The sequence below is a fragment of the Ailuropoda melanoleuca genome, chromosome 6, assembly GCF_002007445.2.
Source record: "Ailuropoda melanoleuca isolate Jingjing chromosome 6, ASM200744v2, whole genome shotgun sequence".
Classification (NCBI taxonomy): Eukaryota; Metazoa; Chordata; class Mammalia; order Carnivora; family Ursidae; genus Ailuropoda; species Ailuropoda melanoleuca.
The window spans coordinates 56576252-56591668 of record NC_048223.1 but is presented as its reverse complement, the minus strand read 5'-3'; the positions used below and the strand labels follow the sequence as shown (position 1 = coordinate 56591668).

Genomic DNA, 15417 nt, shown 5'->3' with positions numbered 1-15417 from the left:
GTGGCGGGCGCGCGGGGGCGGCGGGCGCGGCGCTGCCAATCGCAGACAAAGGCCGCCCCAGTGGATCATGTGGTGCCGGGGGAGGAAGTGCGGCTTGTTTTCTTTCCTCCAGTCGCCGGGCTCGGGCGGAGCGCGATGCCGGGAGACCCCCGGGGGGCCGGCGGCGGCCGCGAGCCCAGATGACGCGCCCCCGCCCTGCTGCAGCGCCCCCAGCCCGATGGAGGCTCCGCCGTGGGACCCCCTCCGCAACGACTCGCTGCCACCCACGCTGACCCCGGCCGTGCCCCCCTACGTGAAGCTCGGCCTCACCATCGTCTACACCGTGTTCTACTCGCTGCTCTTCGTGTTCATCTACGTACAGCTCTGGCTGGCGCTGCGCTACCGCCACAAGCGGCTGAGCTACCAGAGCGTCTTCCTTTTCCTCTGCCTCTTCTGGGCCTCCCTGCGGACGGTCCTCTTCTCCTTCTACTTCAGAGATTTCGTGGCGGCCAACGCGCTCGGCCCCTTCGTCTTCTGGCTGCTCTACTGCTTCCCCGTGTGCCTGCAGTTCTTCACCCTCACGCTCATGAACTTGTATTTCACGCAGGTGAGTCGCGGGAGGCACCTGGGACGCGCTCACCTGGCGGTGCGACCCCCGCCCTGCGCGCGGCGCCAGCTGCGGGGGCCACGGCTGCTGGGGGCAGTCACGGAGCCACGCGGCCCACAGTGTGAGCAGAAGGCTCTGGCTCTGGGGTCGCCCGAGCCCTGTCCTGCCTGCAGCCCTTTCTGTCGGGTCACGCCCTCCCATTCCCAAAAGAGGCGAAAGAATGAGAAAGTGTGGGCCGGAGCCACCAGTCGGTCTCTGCCCGCGTAACTCCGCATTATCCGGCGGGTTTTGGGCCCTCCCTGTCCTGGCACAGCGGCAGCCTCCCGCACACAGCAGAACGGGTACTGCTGGGAGGTGTGCCCACCAGGGAGGCTCGAACTCTAGAACTTCTCCTCCGTCCCCTCATCCCAGAGCATCTGGTCTGAGCCTGGACAGGTCATCTGCACGTTGGCCTCCAGATTTGGGTCAGACACCGATATTTTTGAGCGATGGCAGGGCGGGACTGTCCCGTTTTGGATGAGATGTTTTTATCTCCTGCTTCGGAGCCCTGCTGAATGAACTAGAGCTCACGAATTCATTTCTCAGGGTTGCCAAACAGCAGTCTGCGGTAACACCCAGCTGGGGCAGCAGGAGGTCAGGCTGGCTGTCTGAGCTGGCCTGAGAGGCCCCAAGAAAAAGCCATGAAGTTTACTGAGGCTCTTTTACGGGCCAGAGGAGCCAGTTTATGGGGCGTATTGTTAATAAGCTAATGGGAGAACATGTGAATGGGCTCAGCTGCTGTGACTTAAGGAAAGGACAGTAATTGCAAAGTGCTTTGCAAGTACCGTGTAAAGTATTGCAAAAAGGTTTAATTAGACAACGCCATCATCGTCATCTCTGATTCCCATTAGCTTTCCAAGCACTAAAAAATGTCCATTTTCAGCAGGAGTCTACCCATGTCACCGGGTGAGGGTCATGTAAGAGCTCTCTCACGGACAGAAGCTTTGTGCAGCCAGTCATTCTGGTCCTTTTAGCAGTGTCCCTGTTTCTCTAAAGAATACGTCTTCAAAAAAGAAAGGCAAGAAAAGGTAGGAAAGGATTGCCCTGATATGGGGGAGCCTGGGACTGAGAATCTGCAGAACTATGGCTACAAAATAGTGTATGTACAAGTTAGTGGCTGTTACAGTCCTACAGAAACCGCTCGACACTAGTAGCCTTCTGATAAGTCTGCCGTATCCTCATGTTTTCCAGTCCACGAGTCATGGGTATTATCTGTCCAAATACCACTTTTGAGCCCAAAAGCTAGTCAGGCAGTCATCAGCTCCATTGCAGACACTCCAGCTTTTTAATCAGATCGAAGGAGGTAGTCCTACCAAGATACAAAGGTCAGGTAGGTTGACGTTACTACAAGAACTGTGACAGTGATCATATTTGGTATTGCGGTCTTTGTGTCCCTTTTTAAGAAGCAAAAAGGGTGGGGGTGGGGGAAGGAAAACAAAAACTGAGGCCAATGCCATGGCTCTCTGCTAATCACATGCAAATTGTGCACTAGCTGGATGAGGGGCAGGGCTGCACATTTTCTGCACCGTCTGCTGGTTGGCAAGTAAATGCTGAGCTAGGGAAAGAGCGACCAGGCCGAGAGAGCCACTCCAGCCAAGCGGCCTCAAGCCCTTTGTATCTTCCAAGTCTTGTTTCCTGGGTGGCTGGCAGGAGAAGGTGGTACCTAAGTGCTGGCCTCCGAGACCCTGCAGGGCAAAGCCATGCCCTGGCTTCCTGACAAATACTCTATTTCTGGGAGAGTTCTAGCGGGTCGCCCCTTTGACTCTCAGCTCTGACGTCTCTCCCTTCCTCTCTCTCCCACGTGCATTCTCTTAGACAAGGTTCTCAACCACTGGAATGGCCCGGGGAGGTTTACGGCCCCCCCCCCCGCCCCCGGGCCCATCTCAGAACAAGTCCACCAGATTTGGGAGGGAGGGGGCGAGGTGCAAATCAGGAAGCACGCACTGGGTGCTAGGCTCCGTTCTAATTGGTTTGTCCGGTCCCCATTTTGTGGAGGGCCAGAGAGGTTCAGTGACTCACTCAAGATTACGTGGTCAGGGCGTGGAGGTGATGGGAGGCCCCCCACATCTCTGCGTCTGAGTGATGGCCCGTGCTTTGTGGTACAGTGTTCAGATGGGAAAACAGTCTACGGTGGATGCAGCCCCTGTTCTTTGGGAGCTGAATCCCCGGCTGGGGAGATAGGAACTGTATACAGCACACCGCTAGGCCTAGGCGATAACTCAGGGCGCTTAGGGGTGTATATTTAAGCTCTGAGAGGCTTGAGTAGGAACGGAGCCCTCAGAGAAGAGGCGGGTTTGTGCACCTCCGGAGGCTGGGTGGGAAGAAGGAGAGGGCAGAAGTTTGGAAGGAACTGGAAGGTGCTCCTGGAACTGGGGGATGTCGTACGGTCATTGTCCTGTGCTCCGCGCCTGGCCCAGCGCCCGAGGCTGACCTACGTGTCTCTGTGGAGCCTCCCTGATAACCGGGGAGAAGGGTGTTATCATCTCCCTGCGGAGGGGCGGGTTGGTGAGGAGCTTGTCCACGGCGCCTGCAGCCTCTGTGGCACATCCCGCCCCAGCTCCTGGGGGCCATGTCCCGTCCCTCCAGGGCCTGGGGTGGAAGGGTGCCTCCTGCGCTCTTGGCCTCTCCTCCTCCATCCTGGGAATCCGGCTCTTCCGGGGCTGGCCTGAGGAGGGGCAGTGTTGTCCCAAGTGACACTCTGCCTGTTCGTGTCCAGCCTCTGACTCTGCGGGTGACCCTGCCATGCGGCCGCATCTGCATGGTGGACCCTATTTTATCCTGGCTCCCTCTGCCTGTCCGCCTTCCATCCAACCCCTTCTTCAGGTGTGGCCACGCAGGTCATGGGCTGGTGCCCCCCCAGGTTCTCCTCCCAGGTCCCCACCTGCCCCTTTCCTTCTCTGCCGCCTACAGAAACCCCAGGTGGAGGCGGATACCGCCCCCCGAGGTCCGGGTGCCCTCAGACCTCCACTGCCCAGGTTGGCCTCTGCTGGGACTCTCCACAACCCACTTTGTTGTCCTGTCTACACCCCTTGGGTCTGAGCCTTTCCAGCTCACCAAGCGCCTGTCCATGGAGTGGGGGTGGTGAGGTCCCCTGCTTCCTAACCCCCCTGAGCAGTTCCCCTGGGGTTTTCTCCTCCGTGACCTGGGGTGAAGGTCGCACCTCCCACCACGCATGCTGCTCTCCTGCCGACAGGCTGATGTCTCCTCCCCTCCGCTCTCCACCTTCTCAGACAGGCTGGAAGGTGGGGAGGAGGCTAGTGGTAGGACTGGTTCTGCTGACTCTTAGCAGGCCCTGTGTGAGGTGTGTGAACGGCTGTGTGAACGGCTGGCCCCAAATGTCTGGGGCTGTCTTTGGAACATGGAGTGTTGAGTACCTGCCGTTTCTGGCTCTGGTCCCCAGCATCAGTGCGGGGTACAGCCAAACTCCCGCTCAGTTCCTCGCTGCACCAGGAAGTGGTAGGGCCGAGGCTTGAACTGAGGTCTGTCCTCCTTGTGCATGGGGTGTTGGGGTGCCCTCCACCCCAGGCTGTGGGGTCGAGGCTCAGTAGCTGAGGCTGCCAGCATCTGTGCCAGGGCAGCCCCTGGGCAAGCAGGTCTAACTGTAGAGCTCCTGGTGTGGCCATGGGCTCAGCGATACCCGGACAGCCGTGCCTTCCAGCCATTTTCCCCTGGAATTATGGGTCTGGACCTCAGATTCTTGGGGCCCCTGAGTTGGGTGGGGTGAGGTGGAGTGGGCTCAACTTCTCACTGCTTCAGCTTTGTCTTGAGCCTGATGACAAATCCCTGCCATGACAGAAGGGCATTTTGAGGAAGGAAAAGGAGAAGTGAACTCCTGGGACGGTGGGGGGTGGGGGGACGTGGTGTGATTAATGGATGCTGACGCAGGAGCCGGGACTCCAGCACATCTTAGAGGGCGTCCGGGAAGCTGCAGGACAGTTGCTTGGGGGGAGGGGGCAGAGCTGAGGCTCTGAGGGTGCTGGAGCATCTTGTGGGAGTCTAGGAGTCATGGGGTATGCGCAAAGGCCTATAGAGGATGGGTCAACACTGGGAATGGAAGGAGCAGGGCCTGTGTGGGCAGGACCAAGTTTGAATCCTGGCTTCACCCCTAGTGCAGCTCCCTTGTCTGGTTACTGACCATCCTCCGCAGGAAAGCACCAGCCACGGTGCTCCTTCCCCTCGTTGGAGCAGGTTAAAGGAGACACCGTCTGTGTTGTGACCCTTTGCACCTCAGTTAAGGTGCTCTTTCTACAGCTAACAGGAGGGACCCTGGCTCTTGCCCAGACACCAAACCGCAGTTTGGAAGGTCAGACCCCGGTACCGGCTCTGCCTTATCGCCCCACCGGGTCATCAAAATGACTTTTACTGCCACGTTGCACTTGGCCCGCCTTAGGGGGCGTGTGGACGTGAGTGGCTCCCCACGGCTCCCGCTCCTAAAGCCCAGAGCTGGGGGAGTGGGAGGTCTAGCGGCCCAGCCCTTCATTTTGCAGATGAGCGACCAAGGCCAGGAGAATTCTAGTGACTTGTCCAAAGTCACCCAGCTTGGTGTGAAGAGCCGGGTCAAGGCCCAGCTCCTGTGACCCTGTGCTTGCCGCACACGCCACCCCCAACTCGAAATGCACCCCCGTTCTCATCCTTGCTGATGGGGAACCAGGAGGCCGCCAAAATCTAATCCAAGGACCCTCTCCCTACCCCTACCAGGAAAAGGGAGGTGCTGATCTTAGGAATAAGTGAGTCTTGCTGTGGTTCTTGGCCGTCCGTTAAGACGTTTTTACCAAATACTGTTTACCAAATACTCCTAATCCAGGAGTTGTGAGGAGGGGCGCTTCTAGGCCTGTTGGTGATTATGAAGAAGTAAGAAGCTTAGGAACCCGCAAGGCAAACCTTTGACAGTCCCTAAGTACCTTGTTTCAGAGCTGGGACCAAACAGTCAGACCAGGGCAGGGAGTACTCTCGGCCTCACCTCTGTGCAGCACACCCGTGACCTCTTGGTCCCTGGCACTGGCTCCTTGTGGTCACTCAGTGGGCTCCCAGCCTCCAGACCTGTGTGTGTGTGTGTGTGTGTGTGTGTACCTGTGTGTGTACCTGTGTGTGTACCTGTGTGTGTGCTTCTCTGCAAGGGCCTGCACACATGGAACCCAGGAGAAGTTCCCTTATTTGCCTTCAGTCTACCGTCCAGCCCCAGCCCCTCCCAGGAAGTAGCTTCCTCATCTCACTTCTAAAAATTTCCCTCAGCAAAGGCCTTCGGATTCTACACCCCAGTTGCCCAAGATCTGTCCTCCAAGCGCAAGCTTTTAATTCTCTCTGCTGCCGTTATTATTGCTTCAGTGCCGACCTGAGGTGAACCACGTTTCGTGAATGCCCTCAGCACTCTCAGGAACAATTAGACTCTCACAGTGTGCCCGAAATCCAATGCCACTGACCACGAAGCCTTGATTTCCCAACAGCAGAAGCTGGGCTGAGCCTGCCGGCTGGGTCCTTGTGCACAGAGCACAGACCTGCGGCTCCTGTCTCCACCGGGAGCCTTGGTCTGGGTCCCACACACTGTGCCACCTATGGGGTTTTGTGGCATCTTTTAGTGCCCCCATCTTTCCCTGGGTCAGACAAGCAGGGACTAGTGGGGCAGGGGGAGAGCATGGTCCCAGGGCTGGCTCATCCCCGGGGGGAGGGAGTTTACTCACGGCTGTGTCCAACAGCACGTGCCCTCCCCAACCAGGGGGCCGTCGTGCGTCCCTCATCTTAGCCCCTAACGGCCTCCAGTGCCAGGGAGGGGACCATCTTGGAGGTGACGTCATCAGGGCAGTGAGGCCTGACCAGAGAAGGATGTGGACAGAATGGAAGGCTGCTCGTCCCCGAGACATCACTCAGAGACTCTCAGGTTTTTGAGACAGCAAATCATGTGCTCTGGGGAGTGGCTTTGGGTCAGGGGGTTCCTGTTCTCCTTGCAGCTCTAGCCAGAGGAGAGCAGTCTCTTCCTGCTGTGTGGGTCTGTGTCGGGCCTGACATTCTGGCAGGTTGGTTTTCTCAGGACAGAAATGGCCTCAGCCAACGGTCCCGACGATACCCACCACACTGGCACTCGGAGGTCTGCAGAGACTTGTAGATATTTTACTTTTTATTTATCCCAGGCCTAAAGTTTAGAGTCTGTTCACCAGTGAGGACAGATGAAGCCCGAGTGGACTTTCTCTACTGGTGGGTCGATTTCCCCAAATTTGCATGTGGCAAGCCACAAGAGAGGAAGGAGTGCGCGTACCCACGTCAGTGTCTTAGGCCTTGTGAGCCCCATATGATCTCTGTTGTGTTTTCTTTTTTTTTTATATGTCTCTTTTAAAAGATGAAAACGGCTCTTAGCTTGCAGCCCGTACAAAAACAGGCTGTGGGCTGGATTGGTCCTCGGGGGACCAGGTTACAACAAATCCAGCATTTCTCACCAAGGTCCCACCCCATTTTTGTCCCATTATTTTTGCTGGGACGAGTTGGAAACAGGCTTGGGTTTTCATCTCCTGCTTGGAGAGTGTCATTGGCTTTGAACAAATCTTATTGATCACCTATGCAGGTGCCTAAGGCCAGAGGCAGTAAGGTGGGATTTCTTCCCTGAAGGGCCACTGACTATGGGGAAGGACAAACAGCAACGGAGTGCCCTGAGTCACATGCCACCCATAGCACACAGAAGGAAACCTGTCTCCTGCCGGCTGGGGGCTGAGGAAACACAGGTGAGGGCCCTGCACTGACCTGATGTCCTGTGACATCATCAGCCCTCTGCCCCTTTTGTAGCAGACACACTTGCTAAGCGTGATATGCAGTGAGCAGTCCCCACACACGATGGCATCAGCTCCACAGGCTGCCCCCTGCCCCCTGCTGCCCTTGCCAGTTTCCAGACCCAAGGACTGCCAGGGGCTCTGTTGCCCATCAGGCATCATGTGTGGCCAGTGGCAGATGGAGCAGGGAGAGAAGCGCGCAGAATGTGAGCTCCATGGCTGCCCTTGGGCTGGGCCCTGCGTCAGGGCTGCACGCCTGTCCCAGGGGACAGTACACGTATCCACACACAGCTTTCACAAGGTGACACCAGTTTCCACCGCAACCTAGAGAATCATTCTCTCGTTCAACAAGTATGTTTTTAAAATTTAGGTGAAATTCACACAGCATAAAATTACCATTGTGTTGGGTGCAGTTTAGTGGTACATGGGCCCTTCACGCTCTGCAGCTATCACGTCTGTGTAATTCTTGGATGTTTCCATCCCCCCAAGACCCTTCCCCCTCTCGCCAGCCCTGGGAAGCCACAAACGTGCTCTGTGTCTCCGTGCGGTGAACTGTTCTGGATATTTCACATCAAAAGAATCACACCGTCCGTGGCCTGCTGTGCCTGACGTCTCTCGCCGAGTGTGATGTCTTCGAGGCTCCTCCGGTTCATGGCAGGTGTCACGACATCATTTCTCCTTGAGGCTGGATGATAGTCCATGGGCATCTGCCACAGGTGGCCATCCTTTCCCCCATTGATGGACATTGAGGTGGTGCTCTCTTGTGTTTCTGAGAGTCTGTTACTCTCCAGATGCTGTGTAGACAGGGTTAAGGGCACACACGGCTCCTGCCGATGGCATTTGGTGTTGAGTGGACAAACAGACAAACAGACTACATTGTTGCCGTTGGCTGACATTGCTTGGTGACTGTCCTTACACTGGTGACACAAAATAGGATGTCTCCAATGGAAGGTTGGGGGCTTAGGTCACTCCTTCATCTCTAAGATTCTCCCTCTAGGGTGCATGTTGCATGTTTTTAAAAGAACCAGTGGCTTTTTAAGTGTAAGCAAATCCATTTGCTCTGGTGCGTGCCTGGCGACAGCTTCCTGGGGTTCCGAGCATCGAGATGGAAAGCTGGTGCTTGGGGGAAGTCTGGTTAGCTCCCGTTCCTACCCTTGGGGCAGTTCAGAGCAGATACGGTCCCTCCTCCAGGACAGCTCTTCACAGATGTGGTGGCTGATGGATCCTCCCAGGTCCTGTCCACATGGGGTGGAACATTCTCAGTTCCTTTCATTGTTTCGGATGGGATGTGGGTTTGTCCCTCACCGTCCTGGTCCCTGTCCCTGGAGGCCCCACCCAGTGGCCCGCAGTGAGCTGGGGGCAGCTACAGGAGCAGATGGAGGGCTCGCTGCCAGTGTCCCGCCGCATTGCCTCCTCTCTGGGAAGGACCGAGGGCAGTTGTGTTGGCGGTGGATACAAGGAGCGCCGTCCATGCCATCTTGGGCTACACGGGCTGCTGTAACACAATACGGTGGACTCTGTCTTCACAGCACGGGATTTCTCTTAGTTCCAGAGCTGGGAGTCTGAGATCAGGGTGTCACCACGGTTGGGCTCCGGTGAGAGCCTCTTCCAGGTTGCAGATGGCAACTTCTCCTTGCGTCCCCACATGGCGGAGAGCAGAATGCGCTCTCTGGGGCCCATTTTAGGAGGACACTGTTGCCCCTCTTCACCCTCCTGACCTGACTGCCTCCCGGAGGCCTCACCCGCTGACGCCATCACACTGAAGAGCAGGACTTCCCGTGATTTGGGGGAACACCAGCAGCTGGTCTGTAGCAGGCACCACACTGCCCCCAGCCAGGGCACGTGTTCTCGGGATATCAGAGTTCTCCTCACTTCTGAGGCAGAAAAGCGCACGTATTGCATGGTGCACTGGGTGTTACACACAGGTAATGAATCATGGAACTTTATATCAAGAACTAGGGATGTGCTGTATGGTGACTAACATAATATAATAAAAAAATATTAGTATATAAAAAAAAAGAAAGTCATCTTGGGGGTGGTGAGGAAACACCAAGGCATTTTCACTGCTAACTTACATTGTAGTTCTGCGAAATTTGGTGCAAGGATCATTGCCATGGTAAGACGTGGCCCTCTGTGGTCTCACGGGGCCTTCCTTCCTGGAGCCTTCGGGCCTGGCTGGCCGCTGACCCCCCAGCTAAGGTTCCTGTGCTGGAGAAGGTCTGCTCCCTGCTGCGACGGTGTGGCTGTGTGTGTGTGTGTTGCCCGTCTGCAGCAGCTGCAGACCAGGCCTTGACCGGCACATCATGACCCGCGGTGGCCACTGCCATAGGAGCAGCTCAGAAACATACGATCGTGGCATCTTGTGTGGTCAAGGTCCTTTCCACTCATGAGGCTGAAGAGAGAGAACCCTGCCAGGGGGATGATCTGCACGGTCAGTCTCCATCTGTCCCAGTGAGTCGGCAAGCGCTTCTCCCGTGGCCTCTGCCCGGGGGAGTCAGCGGGCCTGGGGCGGGACTGGGCAGCTGTGACCCAGGTGTTGCGGGGGCTGCTGAGCCCACCTCCTTCTGCGCCCTGAGAAGCAAAGCTGCAGCAGGACAGGTGGGGCTTCCCAGGGCAGAGGCCACAGGCCCTTCAGGTCCTAGAGTTTTAAAGGTAGAAGTCACCTGAATATTGGGACTAACCCTTTTGTCTCACCAGTAGACACCAAGGCCAGGAAAGGCGAAGAGAGGTCCTCAGGGCTGAGCTGAGCAGGTTCATGGCTGTCTGGCCAGCCACAGCCCTGAATCCAGACGCTCAGGTGCCCGACGACGACGAGGAGAAGCAAGGAAACTGAAGGCCAGGCTCCGTGTGTTGCTGGTTGACTGTGAGGGGCACTCTTGGGGGCACCACTGCCCCTCCTGGGCTGTCTGCTGGCCTAGAGCCTTCTGGGGTGGCCTGGATGGTGTGGGCACCATCAGATGGAGCCCAGATCTGTTGAGAAGGGCAGGGAGGCCCTCTGAGCCCCTGGAGGTGTGCAGGCAGGAGCAGAACTTGGCTGGACCGGTGGGAACTGGAAAAAGGAGAGGACGGGAGGAAGCAAGCGCAGATGCTTCTTTCCTGTGAAGCCTTTTCTCTGTTCCCGAGGGAGCCCTGCGAGGGACAGACAGTTTGGGTGTGCGGCCCAGCTCCTGCACCCACGTGCGGGCGCCTGGAAGGGCATTTCAGGTGCTGGCTCAGCCTGATGGGACAGCACAGCGGACTCTCTGGACGGCTGCAGACGGCTCACAGCACTTGCAGGGAAGTTCAGAGGGGAGGCAACATCACCGTCTGTCCCAGGATTGTATGCAAAAGCAGCTCACGCCAGTGCTGGGGACTCTGTCTGTGTCCTTGGGGCAGCACGAGGCCAGGACATGAGCAGGACTCGCTCCTCGCATGGTAAGCTCGCCAAGTTCAAAGGCAGGACTGGAAATGGTGAAGACCTGACCCTGGAGGCCCCACACACGTGGCCAGCCCAGGACCCAGACAGAGCACACCTTGGCTTCCGGCTGCTGCACCCCAGAATTCTATGGCACAGCTTCCGCCTTTTTCCTTCCTGGGGTTCCATGGCTTTAAATCCAAGGTCAGGCTCCGCGCACATGAGGACACCATGCTTGCCCTCTCTTTCGTAGAGAGCTGACCGGAGGGCTGACCCCTAGAGCTGTCTGATGCTCATGCTCCAGACTCCTGCAGAAGGGGGGAAATGCCACCTTGGTCTCAGGGACTCTGGTTGTCGTGCCTCCCTGCTCTGATGAGTGAGGGTGCTCAGCGTGGGGCAACGCAGAGGCAGCTGACCACCGACCGTCACCTGGGGAGACCAGGGCCTTGAGCTTGCATAATTTCCCCGGTACATCAGGAAGTGGGCAGTGCGGAGGGACCGTAAGGGCAAACAGCGAATGTGTCTTGGTTCGTAAACTTTGTGAGTGTGAAAGTTCCTTTTATGGTCAAGGAGGTCTCTGTGGTCACGGTTCAGTAGTTGTACATTTAGAATCATGGTCTGAGAACGTGTGCAAGGACTAATAGCAGCAGCAGGGGTGGCGAACCGCGTGTGTCTCAGTGCTGCATGTGTGCTAATTCACCTAATCCTCACAGAAACCTCCGAGGTGGGTACTAGGATTAATTTCATTTGACAGGTGAGGTACGTGAGGCACAGAGAGGTTAGGTAACTTTCCCAAAGTCACACAGCTGACAACTGGTGGAGCCAGGATTCAAGTCCAGGTGAGTCAGCTTGAGTCCACACTCTTAACTATCTTTACATGTCTCTGTGCCCGAGAAGGACCCACAGCTGTGGCCTGTGGACAGTGGGACCCCAGCCTTAGTGAGAATGTGTGTTTCAACCTTCAGATGTTGTGAACACATCATGATGGGTGGACAAACAAGTTGCCTAAGGATGTGGAAAGTGTTAATATTGTTCAGATGAGCTGAAACACCATGTAAGTTGGTACTCGTATATTGATTTACTGTGTATTATTTGTGAACACACATGTTCACAGTAAAAGTATAAGCCTTCCTGGGAATGGTGAGGCTGGATTCAGAAAGTGATTACCTCTGCAGCGGACGGAGGGATTAGAACTGGGGAGACAGACGCCGTGGGCTTCAGTGATCTCTTTTTTATATATTAAAAATAAAACAGAGCTGGAGCAAAGATGTCTGTGTTCGAGGTTGAACCGTGTGGTGGGCGCATGAGTATGGGCTAGGTAATTTCTTTCTTTCTTTTTTTTTTTTAGTTTTTTTTTTATTTGTCAGAGAGAGCGCGCTCACAGGCACACCTGCAAGGCAGGCAGAGGGAGATGCAGGCTCCCCACTGAGCGGGGAGCCTGACTGGGGACTGGATCCTAGGCCTCCGGGATCATGACCTGAGCCAAAGGCAGACACGTAACCAATGGAGCCACCCAGGCGTCCCTGGGCTAGGTATTTTTTTTCTTTGGGTTATACGCGACATACTTTATAATGACACTTAAACCTACCATAAATTGGGAACATTTCCAAGTGAATTTGCGTACATACGTTTACAGAGAGTGCGTGTGTGAGCGAGAGAGACATACTGGTTTCCTTCGACTTCTCCTGCTTGGCGCGTACAGCCTCCGACCGCTCAGTACCTGGGAGCGTCTCCCAGGGCCTCAGCCCACGGTCAGACCTCGCACAGGGGGTCGTGTGTCTGCAGCCTGGAGCCTGTGCAGGCAGGGATGGCTGGGGAGTGTCCGCTCGGCCTGTTCATTTCCAGGGAGCGGTGGCCCAGAAGGCAGGCCCAGAGAGCCGGGTGGTGTGGGGTGGGGGTTTCTAGAGCAGAATGGCTGCACACAGCGCCTCTGAATCTAGTGCGCGTCTGCAAGCACAGTGCTCCATTGAGTCCCCACACACTGCCTCTGGGGACAGAGAGGTTACTTTTGTTTCGTTTCACTGAATGCACAAGGGACACTGTCATACCCACAAAGAACAGCATGGGACGCTTCTGCCAGAAGCAGCCAACATGACTTTAGGAAAAATGATTGTGAGGCAGCAAATGCCAGCTTTAGTCAATAGGAGGAAAAACAGGCAGGTGGGAGTTCAGAGGGTAGAACTGAGTTGGGGAGAAGGTCAGGGACTGTAATTTATGGGCGGAGGGAGGCTGCGGTCAGCAGCTGCTGTAGAGCCTCTCCATCATCTGCTGGGCCCTCCTGTGTCCTCTGAAAAGTGGTGCAAGGGGCCTGGGGTTACCGAGGGGACCCTGGGCAGGCCCACAGGTGGGGCAGGGGGTGGCTGACATTCCACCCCAGCCTCAGGGGTCAGCCTGGGCAGCTTCCAGCTCCACCTCATGCCTACCCAGAACTTGGTCTTAAATCAGAACCCAAGGAGCCAGGATCACTCACAGTGACGTCCACAACCCTGGATGACCTTGAGAAATCACCTAGCTTTCTTCCCGTGGTACCAGTTTTGAGCAGGACTTTACGCCACAGTGGAAGTGATGCTGAGACCGCGGGCATCTGCGATGGGAAATGCTGTATTTCTGGGAGACAGCAGCAGTTTCCAAGGGAAGTGGTTTTGCGCTCCCACCCTGCCCTGGTCTCCAGCCCTCACAGCCACGGCAGCTTCTGAAAACCCTGGTGTTCTCACCAACTGTGTAGACACCAAAGGGATGGCAGGGAAAGGAGAACTGAGCCCTTCGTTCGCCCTTCTGTTTCCCTAAGAAGCAGCTGGGACTCTCCCTTCCTGTGAGGGTTCCGTCCAGACCTCACAGTCCCCAAAGGCCATCTCTCCCTGCTGTCCCTGTGACCCCTCTTGGGCCCTCCTTCCTGCCTCAGTTACCCCACCGTCCACCTCCCTCCGGGGACACCCTCCACCACGCCCTGCTGTCCAGCCTCTCCCTCCATCAGTCAGGGGCCCAGACCCCTTCTCTTTACGTCTGGGTCTCCCGATCTTAAAACCAAGGTCCCAGCCCTCCTAAACGGCCCCCCCTTTCATTTCCCAGAGGCACCCTCCCACCTGCAGTTCCCCACCCCGGGCCTGACCCCACCCAGGCCTCTCTCTCCCTGGGCTCTGCTCACTTCCCTCCTGCTCCTGCACGTTTGTGGGGACATAACCCGCCTGCCAGGCGGTGCCCCATCTCAGGGCCGCTGTACACCCGCCTTGTGCGGCCATCCCCACCGCCAGCTTGAGCGTTTTCTCACCCCAAAGAAACCCTGTAGTCACTCCCGGTGTCTCCCCAAACCCCCCTGACCCTCACCTACCTTATGTCTTTGATTTGCCTTTAAACACACGCCTGTTTTTCACCTTCCCGCTCACCCCACAGCGGCCCTTTGCTTCTCGTGCTCACCCCTGTGCTCTCTGGAAGCACCGCTCTGACTGCTGATTGTGCTACCTCCAGCCCGCACCTCCCGCACGTGGCTGCCCAGGGCCCGACAGGCCTTCCCTGCTTCAGGCAGCTGCCTCGCGGCCTAGCCCTGCGGCTGTGACGCTGCCCTCCCCGCCAGGCAGCCGCCTCTCCTCACGCCTCCCCGCCTCTTGCCTCCTTGTACCTTTTCACGCCTCCTCCTGCCCGACCATGCCTCCTCACATTCCCTCACAGCCCCCCCACCTCCCATATCACCCTTCCGCACACCCCGTCACGCCCCCTCACACCTCCCTGCACCCCCCCACTTCTGCACACCCCTCACATCTGTCCACATCTCCCCACACCCACTCACCCCTCCTCAGATCACCTCACACCTCTCAACGCCTCTGCCCTCCTCACACCACTGGCGTGTCTGTGTCTGGTTGTGAGCTTCTTGAGGTCAGAGACTGGCTCTTCCCCATTTTTACAGTTCTTGAGTCCAGAGTCAGTACGCCGTGTTGTTGACCTGGTTGAACCCCATCGGTCTGAATGTGGGAATGATACAAATGTTTGGCCTAAAATTTTCCTTCACTTTTCACACGGTCTCTGTCTTCCTCCTCTCTGATTTTATGGGTCTGGTTTTGTACCGAGCAGGCAGAGCCCGCGCTGTCAGGAGCGCCATAAAATAGGAAAGGGTGATTAATCTTTTCTGCCTCCCCCTCCAGAGCTGTCTCCTCCCAGCCGAGTTCCTGCTGAGGTCAGCGGGAGCCAGCGCAGACTGTAGGAGATGGGCAGCCAGATAAGGGATCCCTGGCAGGCCAGAGAGCAGGGCTTACCCAGGACATTTAGCTCCAGTTCTGGGCATGAATCAGCCTTTAATGACGTCTCTTGAAGCACAGATTGGGGTAGGACTGGATAGGAGAGTTTGGATTTATTTTGCTGGAGAATGATCCAGACATTTATACACTTTAATTAATGGAGGCAAAAATTTTGTTATAAAAAATGTGCGTATGTATGTCTACATGTGTGTGGGCATGTGTACATGCATCTGTGTGTGTGTGTGTGTGTGTGTGTACAATAACAATGTATATATTGCAGTTTAAAATGCCAGGACTTTAAATGCAACTTTAGGGAACTTAACCTTAAGAATTAACATGAAGGGTAAAGGAAGATTTTCTCAGCACAGCTTGAATAGATCCAATTGTATGGAAGACATAGATGGGTCACAGATG

The 15417-nt window shown here is 56.3% G+C and overlaps 1 protein-coding gene across 6 annotated transcripts; it reads left to right on the top strand.

Annotated features, from left to right (window-relative positions):
• Window positions 1–7: 7 nt before the first annotated feature.
• On the top strand, window positions 8–12134 carry GPR137B (G protein-coupled receptor 137B). Of its 6 annotated transcripts, XR_004626105.1 has the most exons (3): window positions 8–586; window positions 1509–1653; window positions 7179–10069. XR_004626105.1 is itself a non-coding variant. In XM_034662465.1 (2 exons), exons 1-2 carry the CDS (start codon window positions 68–70, stop codon window positions 10120–10122), a joined length of 561 nt encoding a protein of 186 aa, XP_034518356.1. In that variant the 5' UTR covers window positions 8–67; the 3' UTR covers window positions 10123–12134. The 6 variants fall into 6 exon arrangements, 5 of the variants coding, with proteins under 5 accessions (XP_034518356.1, XP_034518355.1, XP_034518357.1 ...); XM_034662465.1 differs by lacking the exons at window positions 1509–1653; window positions 7179–10069 and adding an exon at window positions 10081–12134; XM_034662464.1 differs by lacking the exon at window positions 1509–1653.
• The last annotated feature ends 3283 nt before the right edge of the window (window positions 12135–15417 follow it).

Coding starts and splice junctions, on each gene's coding strand:
- GPR137B (XM_034662465.1), top strand. CDS start 68: ATGTGGTGCCGGGGGAGGAAGTGCGGCTTGTTTTCTTTCCTCCAGTCG. Junction 587..10,080: donor TGAACTTGTATTTCACGCAG/GTGAGTCGCGGG, acceptor TCTCACCAGTAG/ACACCAAGGCCAGGAAAGGC.